This window comes from Oryctolagus cuniculus, chromosome 15 (genome assembly GCF_964237555.1).
Source record: "Oryctolagus cuniculus chromosome 15, mOryCun1.1, whole genome shotgun sequence".
Taxonomy (NCBI): domain Eukaryota; kingdom Metazoa; phylum Chordata; class Mammalia; order Lagomorpha; family Leporidae; genus Oryctolagus; species Oryctolagus cuniculus.
In genome coordinates, this window is record NC_091446.1 from 14,929,112 (window position 1) to 14,953,414 (window position 24,303).

The 24,303-nt window shown below is 37.3% G+C and overlaps 1 protein-coding gene across 8 annotated transcripts in view; it reads right to left on the reverse strand.

Annotated features, from left to right (window-relative positions):
* ATRNL1 (attractin like 1) overlaps positions 1–24,303 on the reverse strand; it is an 814,147-nt gene that overhangs the window by 521,395 nt on the left and 268,449 nt on the right. For 7 of the 8 annotated variants that reach the window (XR_011382205.1, XR_011382206.1, XM_070057169.1 and 4 more), the window contains exon 19: positions 19,782–19,919. Coding sequence is in view for 6 of the 8 variants with exons in the window: in XM_070057169.1 (XP_069913270.1) it covers positions 19,782–19,919 (138 nt within the window). In the remaining 2 variants the exon portion in view is untranslated. Of the gene's footprint in view, positions 1–15,076; positions 15,574–19,781; positions 19,920–24,303 lie in introns of those variants that run through there. The other variant, XM_070057173.1, reaches the window with a different exon arrangement.

Sequence of the window (24,303 nt, forward strand, 5' to 3'; positions counted from 1 at the left end):
TTAAAGTACAATTCCAATTATGTAGGACACAAATCTCACATTTCATATCCAAATTCTACTCCATTAGTATATTCTAATTTCTACATGCACAAACTCTTTTGTATCTGATCCTTCTTTTTTTCATTCCAATAGCCACCATTCAAGTACTGTCAGCTACTTTTCCTATTAAGACTAACATGACCCACATGCCATAAGTCTTCACCTTCAGTATTTCTAGGTTTCAATTTATATTCCAGTGAAGTGACATATTTTTTAAAAGCAAGGCTGATCATGTCATTATCCCTTCTGAAAAACATTGCACATCATCTTCTGGCTAAACCATTCCATTGATAAAAATGAAATAATTAAAACAGTTGTAGAGGACCCAGTATGGCTGAACAGGGAGAAGTCTGACTGACCTCAGCCACAGAAAGACAGCAGAAAGACAAAGGAACTACCATGTGCTCAGGGGGTTGACTGAGAGAAATTTCCAATAGAGAAGGAACAGAACAGAATAGAGCAGAGATTGGGAGGGGCGGCGGGAGCAAGGAGAGAGAACAGACACACTGCTGCCTGCTGCGCTGCTAGGCATTCCTGCATCTGCACAGCGGACTGCCAGAAAGGAAGCACTATCATTCCAGAGAAAGCCGAGAGGAGGCGTCACAGTGTCCATCAATGGCAGCTCTGAGGGAGAGTTCCTCTGTCACCAATGGCTTTGACTCCAGCCTGGGGAGATGGTGAGGGTGTGGTAAACTATCTTGCTCCATGATGGATGGCCACGTTGACTCCATCCCCTCCCCCAAAAAAAGCACCCGACTCAGTTTGCAGTGCTAGAGACGGAGCTGAACTCTTTCCTGATTCCAGGAACAAGTGGGCAGCCCCCCTACTGCTAGATGTGAGCTGGCTCTAGGCCATGAATCAGCTAGCTCATTTCACACAAAGGCAAGCTGGTCTGCTGAACACTCTAGCTGGGCCCAACATCCTGCTCCCCAACTGACTGTAGCCAGAGGCCTGATACCACCTCAATCTTACATACCATTCTGGACTTTTAAGAATCCAATCTACAAACTGTGCCCAGAGCTCCCTGAGGGCACAGCACATACACTCCTTGAACTCATGTTTACGTAAGCCTTAGGCACTATGCTAAGCCAAAGAGGCACATATCCAAGAATAAAATATTCATGAAAAAAAACAAAAATTAAAAAAAAACTTCCAAAGGATATAAAAATGAGAATTTTTTTTTAATTTAGTAAATACAAATTTCCAAAGTACAGTTTATGGATTACAATGGCTTCCCCCCCCCATAATTTCCCTCCCACTCGCACCCCTCCCATCTCCCGCACCCTCTCCCATTCCATTCACAGCAAGATTCATTTTCAATTATCTTTATATACAGAAGATCGATTCAGTATATATTAAGTAACGATTTCATCAGTTTGCACCCACACAGAAACACAAAGTGTAAAATACTGTTTCAGTACTAGTTATAGCATTACTTCACATTGGAAAACACATTAAGGACAGATCCCACATGAGAAGTAAGTACACAGTGACTCCTGTTGTTGACTTAACAATTTAACACTCTTGTTTATGGCGTCAGTAATCTCCCTAGGCTCTACTCATGAGTTGCCAAGGCTATGGAAGCCTTTTGAGTTCGCCGACTTCGATCTTATTCCAACAGGGTCATAGTCAAAGTGGAAGTTCTCCCCTCCCTTCAGAGAAAGGTACCTCCTTCTTTGATGGCCCCGTTCTTTCCACTGGGATCTCACTAGCAGAGATCTTTCATTTAGGTCTTCTTCTTCTTTTTTTTTTTCCAGAGTATCTTGGCTTTCCATGTCTAAAATACTCTCATGGGCTCTTCAGCCATATCCACATGCCTTAAGGGCTGATTCTGAGGCCAGAGTGCTATTTGAGATGTGCAAAGCTCAAAGTAGAAAAACAAAAAGCATGACCAATGAAAGCAATATGACTCCCCAAAAGGAACACAATAGTACATTAATATTGGACTGCAAAGAGGGGGAAATTGACAAAATGCCTGAAACATAAATCAAAAGAATGATTGTAAAGTTACACTAAAACATGGAGAAACAGTTAGATGAAATAAGGAATTCAGAACATGACACGAAAGAGAAATGCTTCAAAGACATAGAGACAATGAAGAAAAAACAGAAATATTACAAAAGAAGTATTCAATAACTCAAATAAAAATACATAGTCGAAAGCTATAACATTAGACTCCGTGAAGCAGAAGGAATATCTGATCTAAAAAACTAATCTTCTGAAACATCAGACAAAAAATAAAAATAAAAAAAGAAATGCCAAACACAGTGTTGGGGATTTATGGGATACCACTGAACCACCAAATATACAAGTCTCAGAAGTTCCAAAAGTATGGAAAAAAAGACTGGTTAAGAAAACATATTCAGTGAAATAGTAGCAGAAAATTTCCCCAATTTGGAGAAAGAGAGATCCAAATACTGGAAGTGTTCCAAAAAAGTATGATCAGAAATTATGCCTAACATAAATTTCAAAAATAAATTTAAAGAGAATATCCTAAAAGTTGTAAGAAATTCCAAACCTACTTTAAAGGAATTACCATACAAATGACCACAGATTTCTCAAAAGAAACCCTATAGGCCTGGAGAAAATGGAGAGATATAGTCCAAATCCTAAAGGAAGAGAATTGCCAACCCAGAATAAAATATTCTCCAAAATTCTTGTTCATAAATGGATGAACAGGCAAAAATTGAAAGAATTTTCACCACTTGGCCAGGCCTTACAAATGATGCTTAAGGATGTACTACATATAGACATAGAGAAAGACAATTGACATCAAGAAAGCATGTGAAGTCAGAAAAACTCTTGGTGGGACCAGTACTATGGCTTAGGGGGTAAAGGCACCACCTACAGTGCTGGCATCCCATATGGGTGCCGGTTCAAGTCCTGGCTGCTCAACTCTGATCCAGCTCTCTGCTATGGCCTTGGAAAGCAGTAAAAGATGGCCCATGTCCTTGGGCACCTACACCTCCTGGGAGACCTGGAAAAAGCTCCAGTCTCCTAGATTAAGATCAGCTAAACTCTGGGCATTGTGGCCAATTGGGGATTAACCAACAGATGGAAGACCTCACTCTCTCTCTCTGCCTCTTGGTAAAAAAGAAAATCTCTTGATAAAGGAACAAAGGAGATTCAAACCAAACAGGTATATTTGTAGAAAAATGGAACATCCAATTCATTACTTATCAATAGCCTTGAATGTAAATGAACCAAATTCCCCAATTAAAAGAAACAGAATGGGGCTGGCACTGTGGCATAGCAGGTAAAGCCACTGCCTAGAGTGCCAGCATCCCATCTGGGCACTGGTTCAAGTTCCAGCTGTTCCACTTCTGATATAGCTCTCTGCTATGGCCTGGGAAAGCAGTAGAAGATGGCCTAAGTCCTTAGACCCCTGCACCCAAGTGGCAGACCTGGAAGAAGCTCTTGGCTCCTGGCTTCAGATCTGTTCAGCTCTGGCTGATGCAGCCATCTGGGGAGTGAACCAGCAGATGGAAGCTTGCTTGTGCGCGTGCTCTCTCTCTCTCTCTCTCTACCTCTGCCTCTGCCTCGCTGAAACTCTGCCCTTCAAATAAACAAATACATCTTTAAAAGAAAGAAATAGACTGGCTGAATGGATTAAAAAACAAGACCCATCTAGATGCTACCTACACAAAACACACTTCACAAATAAAGACACACACATACTGAAAGTGAAAGTGAAAGGATGGAAAAAGATAATCCATGCAAATGGAAATCTAAAGTAAGCAGCAGTTGCTACACTCATATCAGAAATAATAAACATTAAGACAAAAACTGTTAGAAGTTACAAAGAAGGTAATTCTGTAATGATTAAGAGGCCAATTCCACATGAAGATGTGACTACAGTAAATATATATGCACCCAAAAATAGGGCACACATCCAGTTTTCTAAAACAAATAATATGTATCTATAGGGAGACATAAGCTCCAACACAATAATAACGAGATACTTCAAATAACAGGTTCATCAGTAGACAGATCAACCACAATAAAAATCAGTAAGGAAACAGAGCATATCAACACTACAGACCAAATGGACCTAATAGATATCTATAGTACATTTCATCCCACTGTTGCAGAATAAAGATTCTTTTCATAAGTACATGGAAAAATCTCTAGGATAGATCACATACTAGACTATAAAAAAAGTCTCAACAAATTCAAAAAATTGAAATAATATCTGTATCTTTTCTGACAATAATGGAATGATGCTGGCAATTAGCAATAAAAATTTGTGTTGGAGCTTAAACATGTTGGAAAAAAATCATTCATTTTGGTCAAAACATCAGGCTTCTTACTAATTGCTTATTATTACCATCTTTGGAAAAAAAACATATGCTTATAGGGATGAATATTTAGCCTCGGGGTTAAGAAGCCTATATCTCACATCAGAACATCTGGGCTGAATTACTTTTACTCCAGCTTCTTGACACTGCATTTACTGGGAGGCAGTGGTGATGGATCAAGTAATTGTGTTCCTAGGTCATCAAAGAAGGAGGTACCTTTCTCTGAAGGGAGGAGAGAACTTCCACTTTGATTATGACCTAGTCTAAATATGATCAGAGTTGGTGAACTCAGGGGGATTCCATAGCCTTGGCAACTCATGACAAGAGCCTAGGGTGATTACTGAGGCCATAAACAAGAGTGTCAATTTGTTAAGTCAACAACAGGAATCACTGTGCACTTACTCCTCATGTAGGATCTCTGTCCTTAATGTGCTGTACATTGTGATTTAATGCTATAACTAGTACTCAAACAGTATTTTTCACTTTGAGTGGGTTCAAACTGTTGAAATCTTTACTTAATATATACTAAATCAATCTTCTGTATATAAAGAGAATTGAAAATGTATCTTGATGTGAATGGAAGGGGAAAGGGAGTGGGAAAGGGGAGGGTTGCGGGTGGGAGGGAAGTTATGAGGGGGGGAAGCCATTGTAATCCATAAGCTGTACTTTGGAAATTTATATTCATTAAATAAAAGTTAAAAAAGAAAGTAATTGTGTTCCTGCAACCCGCACAGGAGACCAGGATTGAGTTCCCAGTTCCCAATTTCAGCTCAGCATCAGCCTGCTATTGCAGACATTCAGGGAATAAACCATCAAATAGGCATTCTCTCTTTCTCTATCTTTCTGCCTCTTAGATAAATAAATGATAAAAAGTAAATATATACATATCTGCATCACAATAACATCAATGACCTGGTATTTTACCAGAAGAGATTTCTACATAAAATCATGGGTTTTTTTGTCATAAGAGGTATTTAAATAAATCTGCATAATATGGCTTTGAGTTTATAGAACTACGTATGGAACACAAGGTAAAAGAATTACAGAAATGAACACAAGGTATACAACTGTAACAAATAAAGGAAACTATTATCAAGCAATAAAAGGATACCAAGCTATATTGGTAGTATGTAACTTCATAAATAATAAATGAATACATCATGACATATTTTAATATTAATCTTCAGAGTTTCATATTAATACTTTCTTGTATTCAGAACTTCACTAAAATGATACCTATTAATATTTTAAAACTTGGATAAACCCTTTATTTATCCTTTATGGCAAGACTGAGTAACAGTTACGCTTGCAGAGTTTCTTAAAATAATTATCATTGTATAGTAACTTTAATAATTTCTGAGATGAAAAACGTGTTAAAATACTTTTCATGTGAGTTCATTTTGTGAGAAATCCCCTGTGGCACCGTACTTCAGGGTAAAATAGCACAAGTACACTTTAAATTCATTTGTTTAAAATTTATATTTCATGACAGTTTTGAAATTATTCTATTGTTGTCAGCATTTAAAGCTATCTTTTTATGCTGAATAAGCAGCTGTAAAATCATCATACAGTGGCCTTCTGTTTTGAAAATTTTATAAGATGATGATTTTATAACTTAGATATACACTGGAGGGACATAATATGGTCACATGAAGGTGACCCTAAAATATAAAGTTGTAATATTAAATTATAAGCAAAACTGAATAAGGATTTTAAAAGATGTTATAAAGGTTATTAAAACAAGTTGTATACAAAGAATGCACGTTAGGAACATGAAACCAAAAAGCAGTCATTGACAGTGCTAGTTTCAGAGTCAGTTTGTATCCCTGTATCCTTTCATTGCTACATTGTTTTCTGTCCTATACATAAAGCAACAACTTCTGGAGATTAGGAGATTGAATCAATTTCCTTTGTATTCTCCTAGCATAATTACATTTAATGATACTTAATAGATACATTATAAGTTATATTACAAATAGAGTAACCTTTCTGGCAAAGATAAAAGTGCAAATAGCAATGTGATTTAAAAATGTATTCTTCAGAACTGGGAGACTCACTCACCTGTGCAGCTGTGGGACAGCAGATTTGGGAAAGCCCTGACTCAGCTCCAGCCCCTCTCTGCTGTAGTCTGAGAACAGATCCCTGCACAAAGTAACCACTGCAAGAGTCACCCAATCTGCTACCACAAAAGGTTTGCAGATTCAGTCCCAGGGCAGATCCTGAGACATCCCTGGATCTTGATTCTGGACCCTCTCAGTGGCAGGTGAGACACAGTTCTTCCCAGCCAAGGACCCACAATGAGATAAGCCCTTTGAGTGCCCAGGACAAGCTTATCAACTTCAACCTCACAGATGACTCTTAAAGAAGTCTAGATCTCAGCCCCAGGCACGCTCAGCTATGGTCAAGGAGTAGTGCTGTCCTTCTGGGGGCCTACGGAGAGGCACACCTATCACTGTCCCCCTGAATGCTGACCTGCTGTCTTGGTGCCACTGTGGATCTTGAAACGGTCCCATAAATCAGCTTCAGTCTCACTCAACTGAGGTCTCAGAACAGATTTTCATGCTCATGAAGCCATCAGGAAACACACACATCTAGTACCCTAGACAAAGGCCTGAGGACATCGTACTTGGCTGTGGGCCCTGAAACAGTCCGGTGAGTCAGTTCCACCCCTTCTCAGACATGAATCAAGGTCATGCAGGCTGCCCCAGAACCCAGTAAGAAGGGCAGTGTTGCAGATTTGAGAAGTCAGATAGCAACAATTCATTCTCTTCAAAGAAAAACTAGAAACTGAGGAAACTTAAATAAATTATAGTATTTTATCCTTATTTAAACTTTAAATAACTTCTATCAAAATTGTTCATTGAAAAATTTATGTACTAAATATTGGATTATTGCTCAGTAAGAGTTATGAGTTCAGAGTAAAAAAATCATTTATAATTATTAAAACCAATCCTCATTCAGAGGAAATATAATACACACACTGAAACCAATATTGCTTCACTACTGGCTCTGTTACTGAGAAATAAAGAAAGCAGAAAAGTCAAAACTAAAAAGAGTAGGGCACTTTTTACCTTGTTTTCTAAAGGGAAAATATTGGTTAATTTTGCTAGAAAACTTTCTAGCTAGTTCAGAAATATTTTTCTGTTAGGTAATATTAAAATGACCAAAACAGATGAAATAAATATTACATTTCCTTAGTAGCATTAATAAAGCAAAGTGCTAACTATGTACTAAGTACAATGTTACTGCCCATCTAAGATAAATTTTTCTCTTAAGAAATTCACATCCTATTTAGATAGTAAGACAGGTAAATTATCACTTAGCAAGAACAATGGTATATACTTTATAAAATGCTTAGAATTAAATGTAAAATTTTTAGGAAAATTTTTCAGCATGTACTTAGCATAAAGTGCAAATAATTATTAGCTATATTACAATGTAATGCTTGGAGGCCAGCACCGCGGCTCAATAGGCTAATCTTCCGCCTGCGGTGCCGGCACACTGGGTTCTAGTCCCAGTCGGGGCACCGGATTCTGTCCTGGTTGCCCCTCTTCCAGGCCAGCTCTCTGCTGTGGCCCGGGAGTGCAGTGGAGGATGGCCCAAGTGCTTGGGCCCTGCACCCACATGGGAGACCAGGAGAAGCACCTGGCTCCTGCCTTCGGATCAGCACAATGCACCAGCCGCAGAGCGCCAGCCGTGGCGGCCATTGGAAGGTGAACCAACGACAAAGAAAGACTTTTTTCTCTGTCTCTCTCACTGTCCACTCTGCCTGTCCAAAAAAAAAAAAAAAAAAAAAAGTAATACTTGGAGCTTGTCATTAATTAAAATATGAAATAAAAAAAGGTTTTAAAAATAAAGTTGTGGTGGAATATGAAAAGCATGGTAGGATATTAACCTAGAAAAATTATTTGGGAGTCAGAGAACAAAGGAGTTTGTTATTTATTTCACAGACAATTTGCAGGTAATGCAATTACAAATATAATAATGAAATAATTTGAATGGTTTTAGAAAAAGAAGTTATCTCTTTATTTATTTTCTCATAAAGGAAGCATGATATAAGAAGGGCATTCATGCATTAATTCAACAAATATTTAATGAGAACCAAAACCACTTCAAGTATTCTTTTAATACACAATAGCAACAGAAGAAAAGAGGAGTCACAAAGACATTAACTGATAAGAACAACGGGAACAGAAGGGAACAGAAGTCACAGTGTCCAGCCAGAGTAAGACTGGGAGGGAAGGTAAGGGTTGAGGATAAGAAAAGAATCAAAAGTTTCACTGAAATTAAATCTAAAAGAGAAGTATTTTTAAGCAATAATTTCACTGAATTATCTTCTTAAAATAATTATAGTAGTAGTGGACCTTGTATGAAAATTTTCAACACAAAGTTGGAAAGAAGATGTGAATTTCATAATAAGACAAGCTATATTGTTACTTAAATATAGAACTGAGTGTTTGAAAATCATAGTGTCTGATAAATCATAGATCAATATATTGGACTGCAAGAAAAAGCAAGATAAAAGGTATAGATAACATTATGTGACTAAGAAAAAAGCAACTGTCTGCATTCATGTCCTATAGTATATAAAAATGGACCTGAAAAATAAAAGGCATTTATTCTTAAATAATATATTAAGGAGGATTTTAATATGTTTGTGAAATATTTACAGAGACTATTTATGTTGATGCTTTCCTACACCTGCTCAAGGCAATTCTAATACATAATTAACTTCTCCACCATTACTAATTAGTTTTTGTACACTGTTTGAGCAATGCAAAAGTGTGCATCCAAACTGGTATTTAGCTTGATTTTCAATGTTTAAAACTCTATAAATATTAGAAAAAAATAAATACATGCTTAGAGTTTATTAATAACTTCTAGTCATTGGCAGTAAACTAAGCTGATATATATTTTATAATATGAGTAAAAATATGCTCTACTTTCAACTTACCTTTTCTTTTTCATTCTAGGCATATAATTCCAAGCAAGTAGTAATTCTACAATATTTTTAGATCATGATAAAAGACAATTTTATTGTTAAGTAAATTTACAATATATTATAGCATATTTTAAGAACCAAATAGTATCAGATTGTTGTATAACACAAACCCTGAAACATTACAAGATAAATGAGCTGTTTCACATCAAATAAAATAAGAAATGTTGAATTCTTAAACAAATTAAGTTTCTATCTGTTCCCAAATAAATAAGCATTCTATTTCTAAATCTAAAACCACTGAATGGTCTTCAAAATTCCATAAGAAATATATCAATAAATATGTATAGAAATAAAGCATGTAAGTGACATACTTCATTGTCAGAAACTTTTAAAACAAAAGGTCCTCTATTATGAAACTACTATAACAGATCTAAAAATATGAATATATGGAATATTATGGAAATACTCCATAACATCCAATCTGAAGAGCTAAAAACAGTATAGAAATGTCAAAAGCAGTAGCATAAGTTTCTTCAGAGTTGTGGGAGCTGGAATACAGAACCTTGTGCAAATTAAAATTAGGAAGAGGAGACTTAAAGAAAGCAGCAGGTTTGATAAAGGTATCAAAGCTCCCCACCCCTCAAAGTTTAGTGACAACTTACTCTAACAAGTTTATGGGAATCAGCCCATGAAAATCTTTTAAAAGGCATATAAAAGGAAAAAACAGTAAGATGCATCTTCTAATAACCCACAAATTATTTAAAATATGACAGTATCAGAGCCAAATATGAGAAGTATATCCCATTTTCAGTTTTCATACAGATTTCATAGACTAAATCCTCCTCATCCTTGATTTTCTTTTTGTGAAAACAAAAAGAATGAAGAGCTTTTAAAGGTTAATCACTTTGAAAAACAACCCAACAAACAGGGTTTCTGAGCATCTTAAGCTAGAGGGACAGTTCTATCAAGGAAAACAAAGAGTTTGAAATATTAGTACGGTGAGAAGACACACTAGCTGGATACAAGACATCTCCACAAGCTCATGGAAATGCATATTATGAGCAAACTAAACCTGGATTTCAAAAGTAATTTTGTACCAAAATAAAATTACCTTTTAACTCCATGTTTCCACATACTTTCTGAAGCCTCCACATCTTATAGAAGCTATTCAATGTATATTTTTTAATCATTTGATTAAAAACTAGCAACTATGGCTTGCATTTTAAAAAGATTTTTTGGTTTACTTAATATGTTGACTTTGAATTAAAATGTCATTCTGAAAAGACTGACCAAAATATAATTTCATTCTTATATACTAAATATTTGTTTTTATTATTTAAATATTCACTTAATGGCCTGTGCTTGGAATATTTAAAATAGCAAGTTGGCTTTCCTCTGCCACACAGAAATATAACATGCACTCAGAAAATATGAATCTTTAAATTTGTTATATCACAACAGTAATAGAACATAGACCTCCATGTCAAGTTATTTTCATTTATCTGCCATTTTTGGTTATCCAGGTCAATGCTCACAACTTGAGAGAATTAAAGTTCATACATTTATTTTAAGAAATGCTCAAGTTCATTTGGTCATAAACTTTCTGCTCCCATGAACAATGTGTGAGAAGGGTTTAAAGTGAAAAAGCTCTCATCTGAATAGAGAGAAAAATATTAATTCATCTATCTTTTACTACTCTCAAGTCTCAGAGAATATTTGTGTCATATCCTAGTATACATATTAAATGGTTTAAACTTGGAGGACATTTGATGAAGCATTTAAAATGCCACTTGGGATAGCCAGGTCCCATATCAGAATGCCTGGGTTCAAGTCCTGTTCCATTTCTAAGTTTGGCTTCCTACTAATACACACCCTGTGGAGTGGCAAGTGATGGTTTAAGAAGTGGATCCTTGAAACTCACATGAGCAATCTGGATTGAGTTCCCAGCTGTTGGCTTTGGCCTAGCCCATTCCTGGCTGTTGCAGATATTTGGAAAAGTGAACCAGTAGACGGAGGATCTTTCTCTTACGCATACATGTGTGCGCGCTCTCTCTCTCTCTCTCTCTCTGCTAGTCAGATAAATTTAAAAAAATAATTTTAAACTCTATAAACCTGCTATAAATCAATATTCATAGCATGTCAAAAAGAAAAGCATAAGTTTTACTGATAACAAGTGAAAGTAAAAAACAGAACTTTAACCATGTTGAAAGAACTCTTTTCACTCTTGTAAAAAAGCAAAAAATATTGAAATTTTTGAAATAAGATAACATGAATTTTTGTTTGTTTGTTTTGACAGGCAAAGTGGACAGTGAGAGAGAGAGACAGAGAGAAAGGTCTTCCTTTGCCGTTGGTTCACCCTCCAATGGCCGCCACGGCTGGCGCGCTGCGACCAGCGCACTGCGCTGATCAATGGCAGGAGCCAGGTGCTTTTCCTGGTCTCCCATGGGGTGCAGGGCCCAAGCACTTGGGCCATCCTCCACTGCACTCCCTGGCCACAGTAGAGAGCTGGCCTGGAAGAGGGGCAACCAGGACAGAATCCGGCGCCCCAACCGGCACTAGAACCCGGTGTGCCAGCGCCGCAAGGCCGAGGATTAGCCTAGTGAGCCGCGGCGCCGGCCAATAACATGATGTTTTAAAATCTAGGCTAGCAATTACTAGACATGGGGGGATGGAAGGAAGTTCGATAACTATACCAAAATACAAAATACAGTTGATGCAGGAATAAATTTTAGTGCTCTATAGATCAATGGGCTGACTACAGTCACAATAACCCGCCATATATTTTATGAATGGCTGGAAGAGAAGAGCTAGAATAAGGTGCTATCACATATTTTATGTATAGCTGGAAGGGAAATGCTGAACATGAGGTGGTGATGAGGAGATGAAAATGTTACCCTGATTTGATCAATACACATAGAATTCGCATAATTGAGTACAATGTGGCAGTGCTGCATGTTTATAATTTTAAAAACTTAGAAAAAGAACAAAAAGATAAATAAATGTAAACTGTACTAAAAAATTTTCAATGCAGTGTTAAAGGAAAAATATCCATAGCACCAACAAAAAAAATCACACACCTTATAATAAATCAAGCAAGAGTAAAACCTAGATAAAGAAAATTATTACACATAAGAACCTACAATTTTTAAAATGTCTGTACAGTTCATTATATGAAAAAGTCTCTTTATTATAGTATATATTTTCTTAAATAATTGGATAAAACAAATACACATATAAGTATATTAATACATTTTATGATTAAATAGTGTAACTTGTTTTATATTAAATGTACATTATAATGGAAAACATGCCATTAATAATAACTATGCAAAAACAATGCTCATAAATTTCCTTCGACTATAAAGGGTCTACTGAATTAAATCTTCTATGAGAGCTTCCCAGGTCCTTCAGTCATAACTAATTTCTTTATCCCTCATTCTATCATTCAATTATTTTTAGCGCTATTATAGCGTCCCACAAATGTATTTAAATTAAGTCCTAATATAGTACCTTGCATTTAGTAATCTTTCATTCATTGTATTTTTCAAGAATAATCCTTCATTGAAAGCCACCATAATTAAGCTTGTATTGAGCCATTTTATTCTAGAAACTTTAATGATTTTCATTTACTATTATTTATAATTAAGATTAGAGACAATAAAAAAGTAATACCACCCAAAAAAAGACTGAATCATACATTTTTATAACTACAGTTACTCCTTCTGATATTGTTAATAGTAACAATAATAGGCTCACAATAACAGCACTGGAAAGTTAAAGACACATATTATTAGTTCATGTATAAAGGAAGTCATTTAAGATTCATTGTAACACTGAAAATTAAATAACCTGCATTTTGTATATAAGAAACTCAGAAACTGAAATTTTAATTCACCCAAGTGACAATGGCATTGCCAGGATATGTACCCAAGTAGTATGATTCCAAAGCCCAAGCTCTTAACACAAAATGTATTCTCTCATAGCTACAGACATTTTATATATATATATATATATATATATATATATATATTAGTTTCAGAGAAAGTTTGTATCAGAGAATTTTCTTGAATGCTAATGAGAAAATAATTTTAATATTCCACATATTTAATAATTACTTATAACAGACTACCACAAATACTAAACTAATCATTAATAATAATAAACTTAACAAGTAAAAATGACTTTTATATATCACGTGACCATATAAAAATAACATATGGAAAACCATTATCTTGTCAACTTTAGGAACCATGGAAAATAACAGAAATTATTTAAAGCTTCATAAACTACCAGAGAACACACAACAGAGAATAATATAGGCACACATCTCATTGTATTTAATTTTCCACTGCATTGTGCCTCAGCTTGCCACATGTGTAATGTTAGCCACAAAAATTAATGTGGAATAGCTAAACTAGTCTGTTTTTTTTTTTAAGATTTACTTATTTATTTATTTGAAATTCAGTTACACAGAAAGAAGAGAGGCAGAAAGAGAGAGAGTCTTCCATCCGATTGTTCATTCCCCAATTGGCCGCAATAGCTGGAGCTGCGCCCTTCCGAAGCCAGGAGCCAGGAGCCAGGAGCTTCTTCTGGGTCTCCCAGGTGGGTGCAGGGGCCCAAGGACTTGGGCCTTCTTCTACTGCTTTCCCAGGCTATAGCAGAGAGCTAGATCGGAGGTGGAGCAACCAGGACTAGAACCAGCGCCCATATGGGATGCTGGTGCTTCAGGCCAGGGCCACAGTGCCGGCCCCACTAAAGTAGTCTTAAACCTAGTAGATAAGTACCATCACCAAAGGGGAACATATTTCTAAAAGCTCTCTGCCTGTCAGAATGATAAAAACCTACTATACTAATTTAAAACATTTTGTAGCAAACACAACCATTGAAATAGTCCCATCGACTATTTTGGCAAGAAATAATTTTTTCTTTTTCTTTTTATTTTTTTTTTATTTTATTTTTTTTTGACAGGCAGAGTTAGACAGTGAGAGAGAAAGATGGAGAGAAAGGTCTTCCTTCCATTGGTTCACCCCTCAAATGGCCGCTACAGCCAGCGCACTGCACCAATCCGAAGCCAGGAGCCAGGTGCCTCCTCCTGGTCTCCCATGGGGTGCAGGGCCCAAGCACTTGGGCCATCCTCCACTGCACTCCTGGGCCACAGCAGAGAGCTGGCCTGGAAGAGGGGCAACTGGGACAGAATCCGGCACCCCAACCGGGACTAGAACCCGGTGTGCCAGCACCGCAGGTGGAAGATTAGCCAAGTGAGCCAAGGCGTCGGCCAAGAAATAATTTTCATAACATTACAGTTGGCAAAGCATCCTTACATACGATACCAAAAGTACAAGTAATAAAAGAAAAAGCGGATAAATTGGACTTCATCAAAATTTAAAACTTGTACTTAAAAGGACATAAAAATGCAACTAATTCCTATTAGTTTCCATATTTTCTAAAAAACAGCCAGCAAAAAAAGAAAAAATATTTTGAAATCAAGTGTCTTGGGCTGGCACTGTGGCGCAGTGGGTGAGTAAAGCCATCTCCTGCAGTGTCAACATTCCCATATGGGTGCCAGTTTGAGTCCCAGCTGCTCCATTTCCAATCTAGCTCTCAGCTATGGCCTGGGAAGGCAGTGGAAGATGGTCCAGGGTCCTTGGGCCCCTGGCCCCTTGTGGGAGACCTGAGAAAAGCTCCTGGCTCCTGGCTTCAGATCTGCCCAGCTCTGGCTGTTGCAACCATTTGGGGAGTGAACCAGTGGATGGAAGACCTTTCTCTCTCTCTGCCTCTGCTTCTCTGTAACTCTGCCTTTCAAATAAATAAATAAATCTTGAAAAAAAAATCATGTGTCTTATAAGGGTCTAGTATTTAGAACACTACAACTGAATAGCCAAAAATAAATAAATGAAAACAACTAAATTTAAAAAATGGGCAAAAGATTTAAATAGATACTTCTCCAAAAAGATAGACAAATGGCCAATAAGCAGATGAAAAATGGAGACATTTGATCAGACATTTGCACTGGCATACTCACAACAGCATTATTCATGATAGCCATGTGGTAAAAGCAATTCATGTCTATCTACAGTACAGGTGAATGAATAAATAAAAAGTGTATATAAATACAAAGGAATATTATTTGGCCTTAAAAACTAAAAGTATTCTGACACATGCTAAACATGAATGAACCCTGAAAGCATAATTTCACTCACATAAAATCCTTACTGTAGTCAAATTCACAGAGATGGAAAGAAGAATGGTGGTTGCCATGGGCTGGGAGAAACGGTGGCAAATGTGGATACAGGGCTTCAGTTTTGCAAATGAAAAAGATTTTGGAGAGGGTTGGTGATGACAGTTACACAACAACGTGAAGGTACTTAATGTCATTAAACTATATTTTTAGATGTTAAAAACAGTAAATTTTATGTGATATCTATAATATCACAATGTTAAAAATAATTTTAATAGACAAATGATTTGAATAGACATTTCTCCTGAGACAATATATAATAGTAAGAATACACATGAAATGCTACTCAGCATGATTTAATTATTATGGAAATGCAAATCAAAATTGAATGATACTATAAACTCATACCCCCTAGGATGGCTAAAATTAAACAAAACGAAAAATAAGTGCTGGAAATGAAATGGAGAAACTGGAATCCTCTAGATTGCTGCTAAGAATGTAAAATGGCACAGCCACTATAGAAAACAACTTGGCAATGCTTCAAAAAGTTAAACATGGAATAACCACATAATTCATCCATTCCATTCATAAGTATATATAAAAAAACTGAAAAGCATTGAAAAACTTGCATAGCAATATTATAGAGGTCCAAAGCATCCAAATTTCATCAATGAAAAAAGAGTGCTTTAGATACATGACAGAACACTATTCAGTCATAAAAATTAATGAAGTACTCATACATAGTACACTGAGAATGAACATCAAAACCATTATGCTAAGGGAAAGAAGCCAGTCACAGCAGGTCACATATTATATGATTCTATTCATTTGAAATATTCAGAAATAGTAACTTCATAAAGACATAAAACAGATTACTAATAGCCAGGGGCTGCAAGCTACTGCTTAATGAGTATGTTATTTCCTTTTTAGGTGACAAAAATGTTTAGGAATTAGATATAGGTAATGGTTGCATAATATTTTGAATATGCTAGATGCCACTAAGTTAAGTTTTATCACATGTATTTCTTCATAAATAAAAAATAATACCCTATAACTGAGGTATGGTTAGAGGAATTATATAAACATCAACAGAAATATATTAGATTGCAGAACAAAAACATGGTGAACTATTAAATATTGGTATCTAATTAAGTCAAAAAGTATGTATGAAACTATTTCATGAAAATAAAAAAATATGTAATTATATATTAAAGACATGAGTTTACAGAGACATGCAAATGGTAAAGTGAATAAAACACCTCAGTGTTATACTATCCCTAAAATTATAGAAATAATACATTAAAAATACAAATAAACTATATGAAATATATTTTTTCTCCAAATATATTTTTGGCTACAGAAAATTCAGTAGCAAAACACTTCAAAAAGCAGGATGACTACAAAACTTTGACATTTTATTCAATAAAAAATACACAATCTGATTCCAATAGGTGAGTCTAAATTTTGAGGATTCTCCAATACCCATAACTACTGTACTTTGCATAATGACTGACCTTAGCACTAAGCTAAAACCTTGGTCTAACAACTACTAGGTCTTCCCAATCCATACTAACATAAATTCCGCATGAACAGTTCAGAGCAAGGCCTAACAATCATTTTCTTCCCTTACTTCTTGTACTACCTTGGGTATTTTATTTCACTCTTGTACATTTGTGTTCATTTGTAAACTGGAGATAAAAGTAATATCCGTAACACAACAGTTGTGAAGTTAATGTGAGGTAATAAATAGAAAGCTGATTAGTACTATACCTAAAACACACAAAATACTAAATTTGAGACCATTCATCTGTATTACAGCTTTAAACAAAACACTCCATATCACAAAATTTTATTCAGAGTCCTCAGATAGCAACAAACCTACTATTGCCTAAGTAATTCTTTGACACAAAGATTGAATGTGTTCATAACTACCTATGGACCTCACCACTAAGTGCACAGTAGAGTCACCTTGAAAACTTTAAAAAGAATCAACTTCAAGATTTACCCTAAAACTCCAACTCATATGAAGATTTGTTTCAGGGAGTGGCTTAGACATTCATATTTTCTTAAAAGTTTTCAGAAGAGTCTAATATACAGCTACTGTTTCAAAGCAAACTATGCATCTGATAAAGGATTAAAAACCAAAATCTAAAAAGAGCTCAAGAAACTCAAGAACAACAAAATGAAAAATACAGTTAAGAAATGAGCAGAAGACTTGAACAGCATTTTTCAAAGGTTGAAATTCAAATGGCCAACAGACATATGAAAAAATGTTCAGGATCACTAGCTATCAGGTAAATGCAAGTAAAAACTAAAATGAGGTTTTACCTCACCCCAGTTAGAATGGCTATCATCGAAAACAAATTAAAAAGAAAACAATAAATGCTGGTGAACATGTAGGGAAAAAGGTACCCTAATATACTTTTTATGGGAATACAAACTAGTGCAACCATAATGGAAAACAGTATCGAGATTCCTCAGAAATCTGAAAATGGATCTACCATATGACTCAGTCATCCCACACCTGGACATTTCCCAAACAAAATGAAATCAGCAAATGAAAGAGTTATCTGTATCCCCATATTTATTATAGCTCAATGCACAATAACTAAGATATGGAATTAACTCAAGTGTCCATCAACTGATAACTGGATAAAGAAAATGTGGTATATATACACTATGGAATATTACTCAACTGTTAAAAAGAATGATATCCTGTCTATTGCAACAAAATGGATACAAATGGAAACTACTATGCTTAATGAAATAAGCTAGTCCCAAACAAATATCATGTTTTCCCTGATTTGACACAACTAATATATGGAGTACAAAAATGTAATGTACATGAGCAAAACTGACATTTTTAGATTTGATTATTATTACAGCACTTGTCTATACACTTGTGGACAGTGGTTTTTCTATTTACTCTTTGTTGAATCTTTTATTTGGTAGAGGGTTAAGCTTGTGATTATAAAATAAACAGAAGATTTGTCATTATAAAAATTAAAAGAAATAAACAAGAGAGGAAGGAAGAATGAAGGTGGAAGCACGGGCAGGAGGGAGGGCAGGGTAAGAAGTACCTTTGTGCTCTTAAGTCTGTATATGAGAAATACATGGGCCGGCGCCGCGGCTCACTAGGCTAATCCTCTGCCTTGCAGCGCCGGCACACCGGGTTCTAGTCCCAGTCGGGGCACCGGATTCTGTCCCGGTTGCCCCTCTTCCAGGCCAGCTCGCTGCTGTGGCCAGGGAGTGCAGTGGAGGATGGCCCAAGTGCTTGGGCCCTGCACCCCATGGGAGACCAGGAGAAGCACCTGGCTCCTGCCATTGGATCAGCGAGGTGCGCCAGCCGCAGCGCGCTGGCCAAAGCAGCCACTGGAGGGTAAACCAACGGCAAAGGAAGACCTTTCTCTCTGTCTCTCTCTCTCACTGTCCACTCTGCCTGTCAAAAAAATAAAAATAAAAAAAAATAGAAATACATGAAGTTTGTTCACATTATAAAAATAAAAAATAAATATCTAAGAACCAACACCCCCCCCCCAAAAAAAAAGCACATCTAGGCCAGGCTCAGGCTCCACTCCCTCTGTAGTGATTCCTTATCTTCTCATAGTCAACTAGCCAATTACTCAAGTTTTAATGTGGGTGCTATAGAGTCAATCTCCATTTAGAGAAAGTAGATTAAAAATATGAAGCAGAATGTAGGATTTAGTGAATGAAAAGTGTGATGGCTATAGTTAGTAATTATAATACTTTTTATGTGCTTCATTTCTGAAGGTCTATCTTATATATGCTCTCATTTGATCTTTACAACAACCCAATGAGATATTTTAATTCTAAGGAAAATAAGGCTCTAAGAAGCTAGGTGAACTAGCCAAGATCATACATTCAAAAAGTGACAGAGTTGGTATTTCAGTTCAGGAATGATTACAAATCAATTATCTTAAACATTATGTCATATCACCACACTATACAAAAATAAATCTCACCTGATATAAAGTATACAGTTTTCATGAAAATTATTTCTTATTTCTAAAGTCAAACTGACAACCTACTATTAAACTCAGCAATGATTACTCTGAATGAGATTATAGGTAACTGTTCTTTTCATGTATCTGCATTTGCTAAATTTTGAAACAAAACATCTTTTTAAATACAAATATATCACATACACAGAGTCCCTAACAAACATATCTTACATTCCAAAACATTGAAACTGAATGGGAAAAAAAAAAGTTCTGTAGTGATATATGTTTCTCAGAACAAGCAGACCTTTCTCAATTTTATTTTTCTTAGTGAAAAGACACTGAAGCAAAATACAATTGCTCACCTGTGCACTGTCCTCCATTGGTTGGGTCTCCATAATAACCTGGCATGCAGTCTTGACACTGTTTTCCTGTGGTCAGATTTTTACACTGTTCACACACGTTGTTATTGATGCAAGTGCTATGTCCATTACACTGGCAAGCTAAAGAAAACAGGAAAAAGGATTACAAATATTTAGGTAATAGTATCAGATATTATAGCTATCAAGACAAAGAATTAATTTTAAAAATCTGGATTGGAGCCTGTGTTGTGGCATAGTGGGTTAATGCCACTGACTATAGCACCAGCATCTCATATGGGTGCCAGTTCATGTCCCAGCTGACCCACTTTTGATCCAGCTCCCTGCTAATGCACCTGGGAAAGCAGCGGAAAATGTCACAAGTGCTTGGTCCCCTGCACCTACATATGAGACCCAGAAGTAGCTCCTGGCTTCAGCCTGCCTGGTCCAGCCTGTTCATTGTGGCCATTTGGGGAGTGAATCAGTGGAGGAAGGAAATTGATCTCTCTCTCTCTCCCTCTCTCTCTTTCTCTCTCTGTCCTCTCCTATTTTCTATAACTCTGCCTTTCAAATAAATATAATAAATCTTTTAAAAAATAAAAGAAAACAAAAATCTGGATTATAGCGAAGTCCAGAGGATATTTCCAATTTTTTAACACATAGGACATGTGGCTCTGCAAAACAATATACATAATTCATTGTTATTTTGAAATTTTAGTTTACCTCTTATAAAATATAGCACATAGATATTAAAGTGAAACCTACAAGTTTTAGCTACTGAGAGCACAGTTTTTAACATACTGATTAAAGATTCATGTGAATGAGGCTGACAATTGTGGCATAGCAGGTAAGGCCTCCACATGTGGTCATCCCACATGGGTGCTGGTTTGTGTCCTGGTTCGTTTCCCATTAGCTCTCTGCTATTGGCCTAGGGAAAACAGTAGAAGATGGCCTGATTGGAGTTGGCGGCAAGATGGCAGAATAGGAAGGGAGCACACTGATAGTCCAGGGAGAGACAGTTTAATAAAAGTGGAGATACTGCAGGTTCAAGGAAGAGTAGGGGAAGAAACAGCAGAGGAAACTCTTCTGGAACTAGTGATTCACAGTGGACCTGTGTGGAGAGCATGGGAGCCCACAGTTTGGGACACCAGCGGCAGACTCAACACACCAGCGCTGGAACGCGAGGTGAGCCAAACCTCAATAGCCCGAGACACCAGCAGGCAAGCGGAAAGAGGAGCCTAGAGGGAATGACCCCATGGGGGAAAAGTTCACCAGGCTAACTAGAAGAGAGAGACAGAAAAAAAAAAGTGACCGATACGGACACAAGTTTCTCTCTCTCCGCTCACTTCTCAAAGGCGAGCAAGACAAAGAGCAGGCGCCATCTTCGACATACGTCATAAGCAGGGCAACCTCAGGTCTGCACCAGCCCTGAGCCTAGCAGAAAAACCTGACTCTGGGGACAGGAGGGTGAATTAACAGGAGATTAGGACCTAGTGAATGTGTGGTGCTACTGAACTGAGACTGTGAAAAAAAGAGACGGTGCGGGAGAGAACTCACGGAATTCAGGTGAGTACTCTCCAGAGATTCTACAATTCGGTAACCTTGGCAACCCAGTGGGAGACTGCAGGAGAATTTGAGCCCACACTGAGGGCAGGACAGATTCCCTGTGTGGTCCTTGGGAAAGAGCTTCCGATCTCTGGCTCCTGTGGGTATATCATTTTCCTGCTCACTACCTCCAATTCTGTTCAGCTGTGTGGAATTACTTCCCTTTTGAAAAAGAAAGAAAAAGAAAAAGAAAAAGAAAAAGAAAAAGAAAAAGGGCCGGCGCCATGGCTCACTAGGCTAATCCTCCGCCTAGCGGCGCCGGCACACCGGGTTCTAGTCCCGGTCGGGGCGCCGGATTCTGTCCCGGTTGCCCCTCTTCCAGGCCAGCTCTCTGCTGTGGCCAGGGAGTGCAGTGGAGGATGGCCCAGGTGCTTGGGCCCTGCACCCCATGGGAGACCAGGAGAAGCACCTGGCTCCTGGCTCCTGCCATCGGATCAGCGCGGTGCGCCGGCCACAGCGCGCCGGCCGCGGTGGCCATTGGAGGGTGAACCAACGGCAAAGGAAGACCTTTCTCTTTGTCTCTCTCTCTCACTGTCCACTCTGCCTGTAAAAAAAAAAAAAAAAGGAAAAAAAAAGAAAAAAGGAAGGAAGGGAAGGGGGAGGGAAAGGGGAGGGGGAGGGAAAGGGGAAGGGGAAGGGGAAGGGGAAGGAAGGGGAAGGAAGGGGAAGGGGAAGGGAAAGGAAAGGAAAGGGAAGGGAAAGAAAGAGAGGAAAGAAGGGAAGGGACGAGAAGGGAGGGGAGGGGAGGGGAGGGAAGGGAAGGGAGGGGAGAGGAGGGAAGGAAAGGAAGAGATTTACCACGCCTAACCTGGGAGTGTCACCTTTAGCACACCCTTAACCCTAAGGAATCAGAGCTCTCAGGCCACACCCATCTCAAGTCTCTAAGGCTCCATCAAAAACAGACAGTCCACTTAATCTAGAGTCATAGTATAACAAGAAAAAACACCACAGTGAAGAAACCAAAGAATATCTCCAATATGCTAAACAACAAATTCAAAAAACAAGGTAATAAGAACAAGGAAGACACTATGAAAAAGACACCCCAATTCAAGATTATGAAGATGATGAGATAGAAGAAATGCAAGAAGCAGATCTCAAAAAATTGATAAGAACATTAAGAAGTTCTCAAAAACAAATTCTTGAACTACAGAAATCCTTAATGGACAAGATAGAAAATCTCTCTCATGAAAATGAAATATTAAGGAGGAATCAAAATGAAACGAAACAACTAGTACAACAGGAAACTGTGATAGTGACGAGAAATCATAATGAAATGAAGAATTCAATAGATCAAATGACAAACACATTAGAGAGCCTTAAAAACAGAATGTGTGAAGCAAAAGAGAGAATATTGGACATAGAAGACAGAGAACAGGAAAGGATACAGTCAAACCAAAGAAAAGAAGAGGAAATTAGAAATCTAAAACATATTGTGCGGAATCTAGAGGATACTATTAAAAAACCCAACATTCAGATTCTAGGAGTTCCTGAAGGCATGGAGAGGGAGAAAGGATTAGAAGGCCTTTTTAGTGAGATATTAGCAGAAAATTTCCCAGGTTTGGAGAAGGACAGAGACATCCTAGTACAGGAAGCTCATAGAACCCCTAATAAACAAGACCAAAACAGATTCTCACCACAACACGTGGTAATTAAACTCTCCACAGTGAAACATAAAGAAAAGATCCTAAAATGTGCAAGAGAGAAACGTCAGATTACTCTCAGAGGATCTCCAATTAGACTCACAGCAGACTTCCCATCAGAAACCCTACAAGCTAGAAGGGAATGGCGAGACATAGCCCAGGGACTAAGAGAGAAAAACTGCCAGCCCAGAATATTATATCCTGCAAAGCTCTCATTTGTGAATGAAGGTGAAATAAAGACCTTTCATAGCAAACAGAAATTGAAAGAATTTGTCGCCACTCGTCCAGCCCTGCAAAAGATGCTTAAAGATGTGTTACACACAGAAACACAGAAACACGGTCATCAATATGAAAGAAGGTAAAGGAAGGAAACCTCACAGCAAAAGATCACAGGGAATTCAAAGCATATATTAGAAAATATCTTTGGCAAATGGCAGGGCAAAGTTACCACTTATCAATAGTCACATTGAATGTTAATGGCCTGAACTGTAAGTGAAAAGACACCAATTGGCTGACTGGCTTAAGGAACAAAACCCATCTATTTGCTGCTTACAAGAAACACATCTTTCCAACAAATATGCATACAGACTGAAAGTGAAAGGCTGGAAAAAGATATACCATGCCAACAGAAATTAAAAAAGAGCGGGCGTAGCCATCTTAATATCGGACAACATAAACTGTACCACAAAAACTGTTAGGAAAGACAAAGAGGGACACTATATAATGACTAAGGGATCAATTCAACAGGAAGATATAACGATTATCAATGTATATGCACCTAATTACAGGGCACCAGTTTATCTAAAAGATTTATTAACGGACTTAAAGGGAGACTTAGACCCCAATACAATAGTACTGGGGACTTCAATACTCCACTCTCAGAAAGAGACAGATCAATAGGACAGAAGATCAACAAGGATACAGTAGATTAAACGACACTATAGCCCAAATGGATCTAACAGATATCTACAGAACTTTTCATCCTACATCTAAAGATTTTACATTCTTCTCAGCAGTACATGGAACCTTCTCTAGGATTGACCACATACTAGGCCATAAAGCAAGTCTCAGCAAATTCAAAAGAATTAGAATCATACCATGCAGCTTCTCAGACCATAAAGGAATGAAGTTGGAAATTAGCAACTCAGGAATCCCTAGAGCATACACAAACACATGGAGATTGAACAACATGCTCCTGAATGAACAATGGGTCATAGAAGAAATCAAAAGAGAAATCAAAAACTTTCTGGAAGTAAATGAGGATAACAGCACAACATACCAAA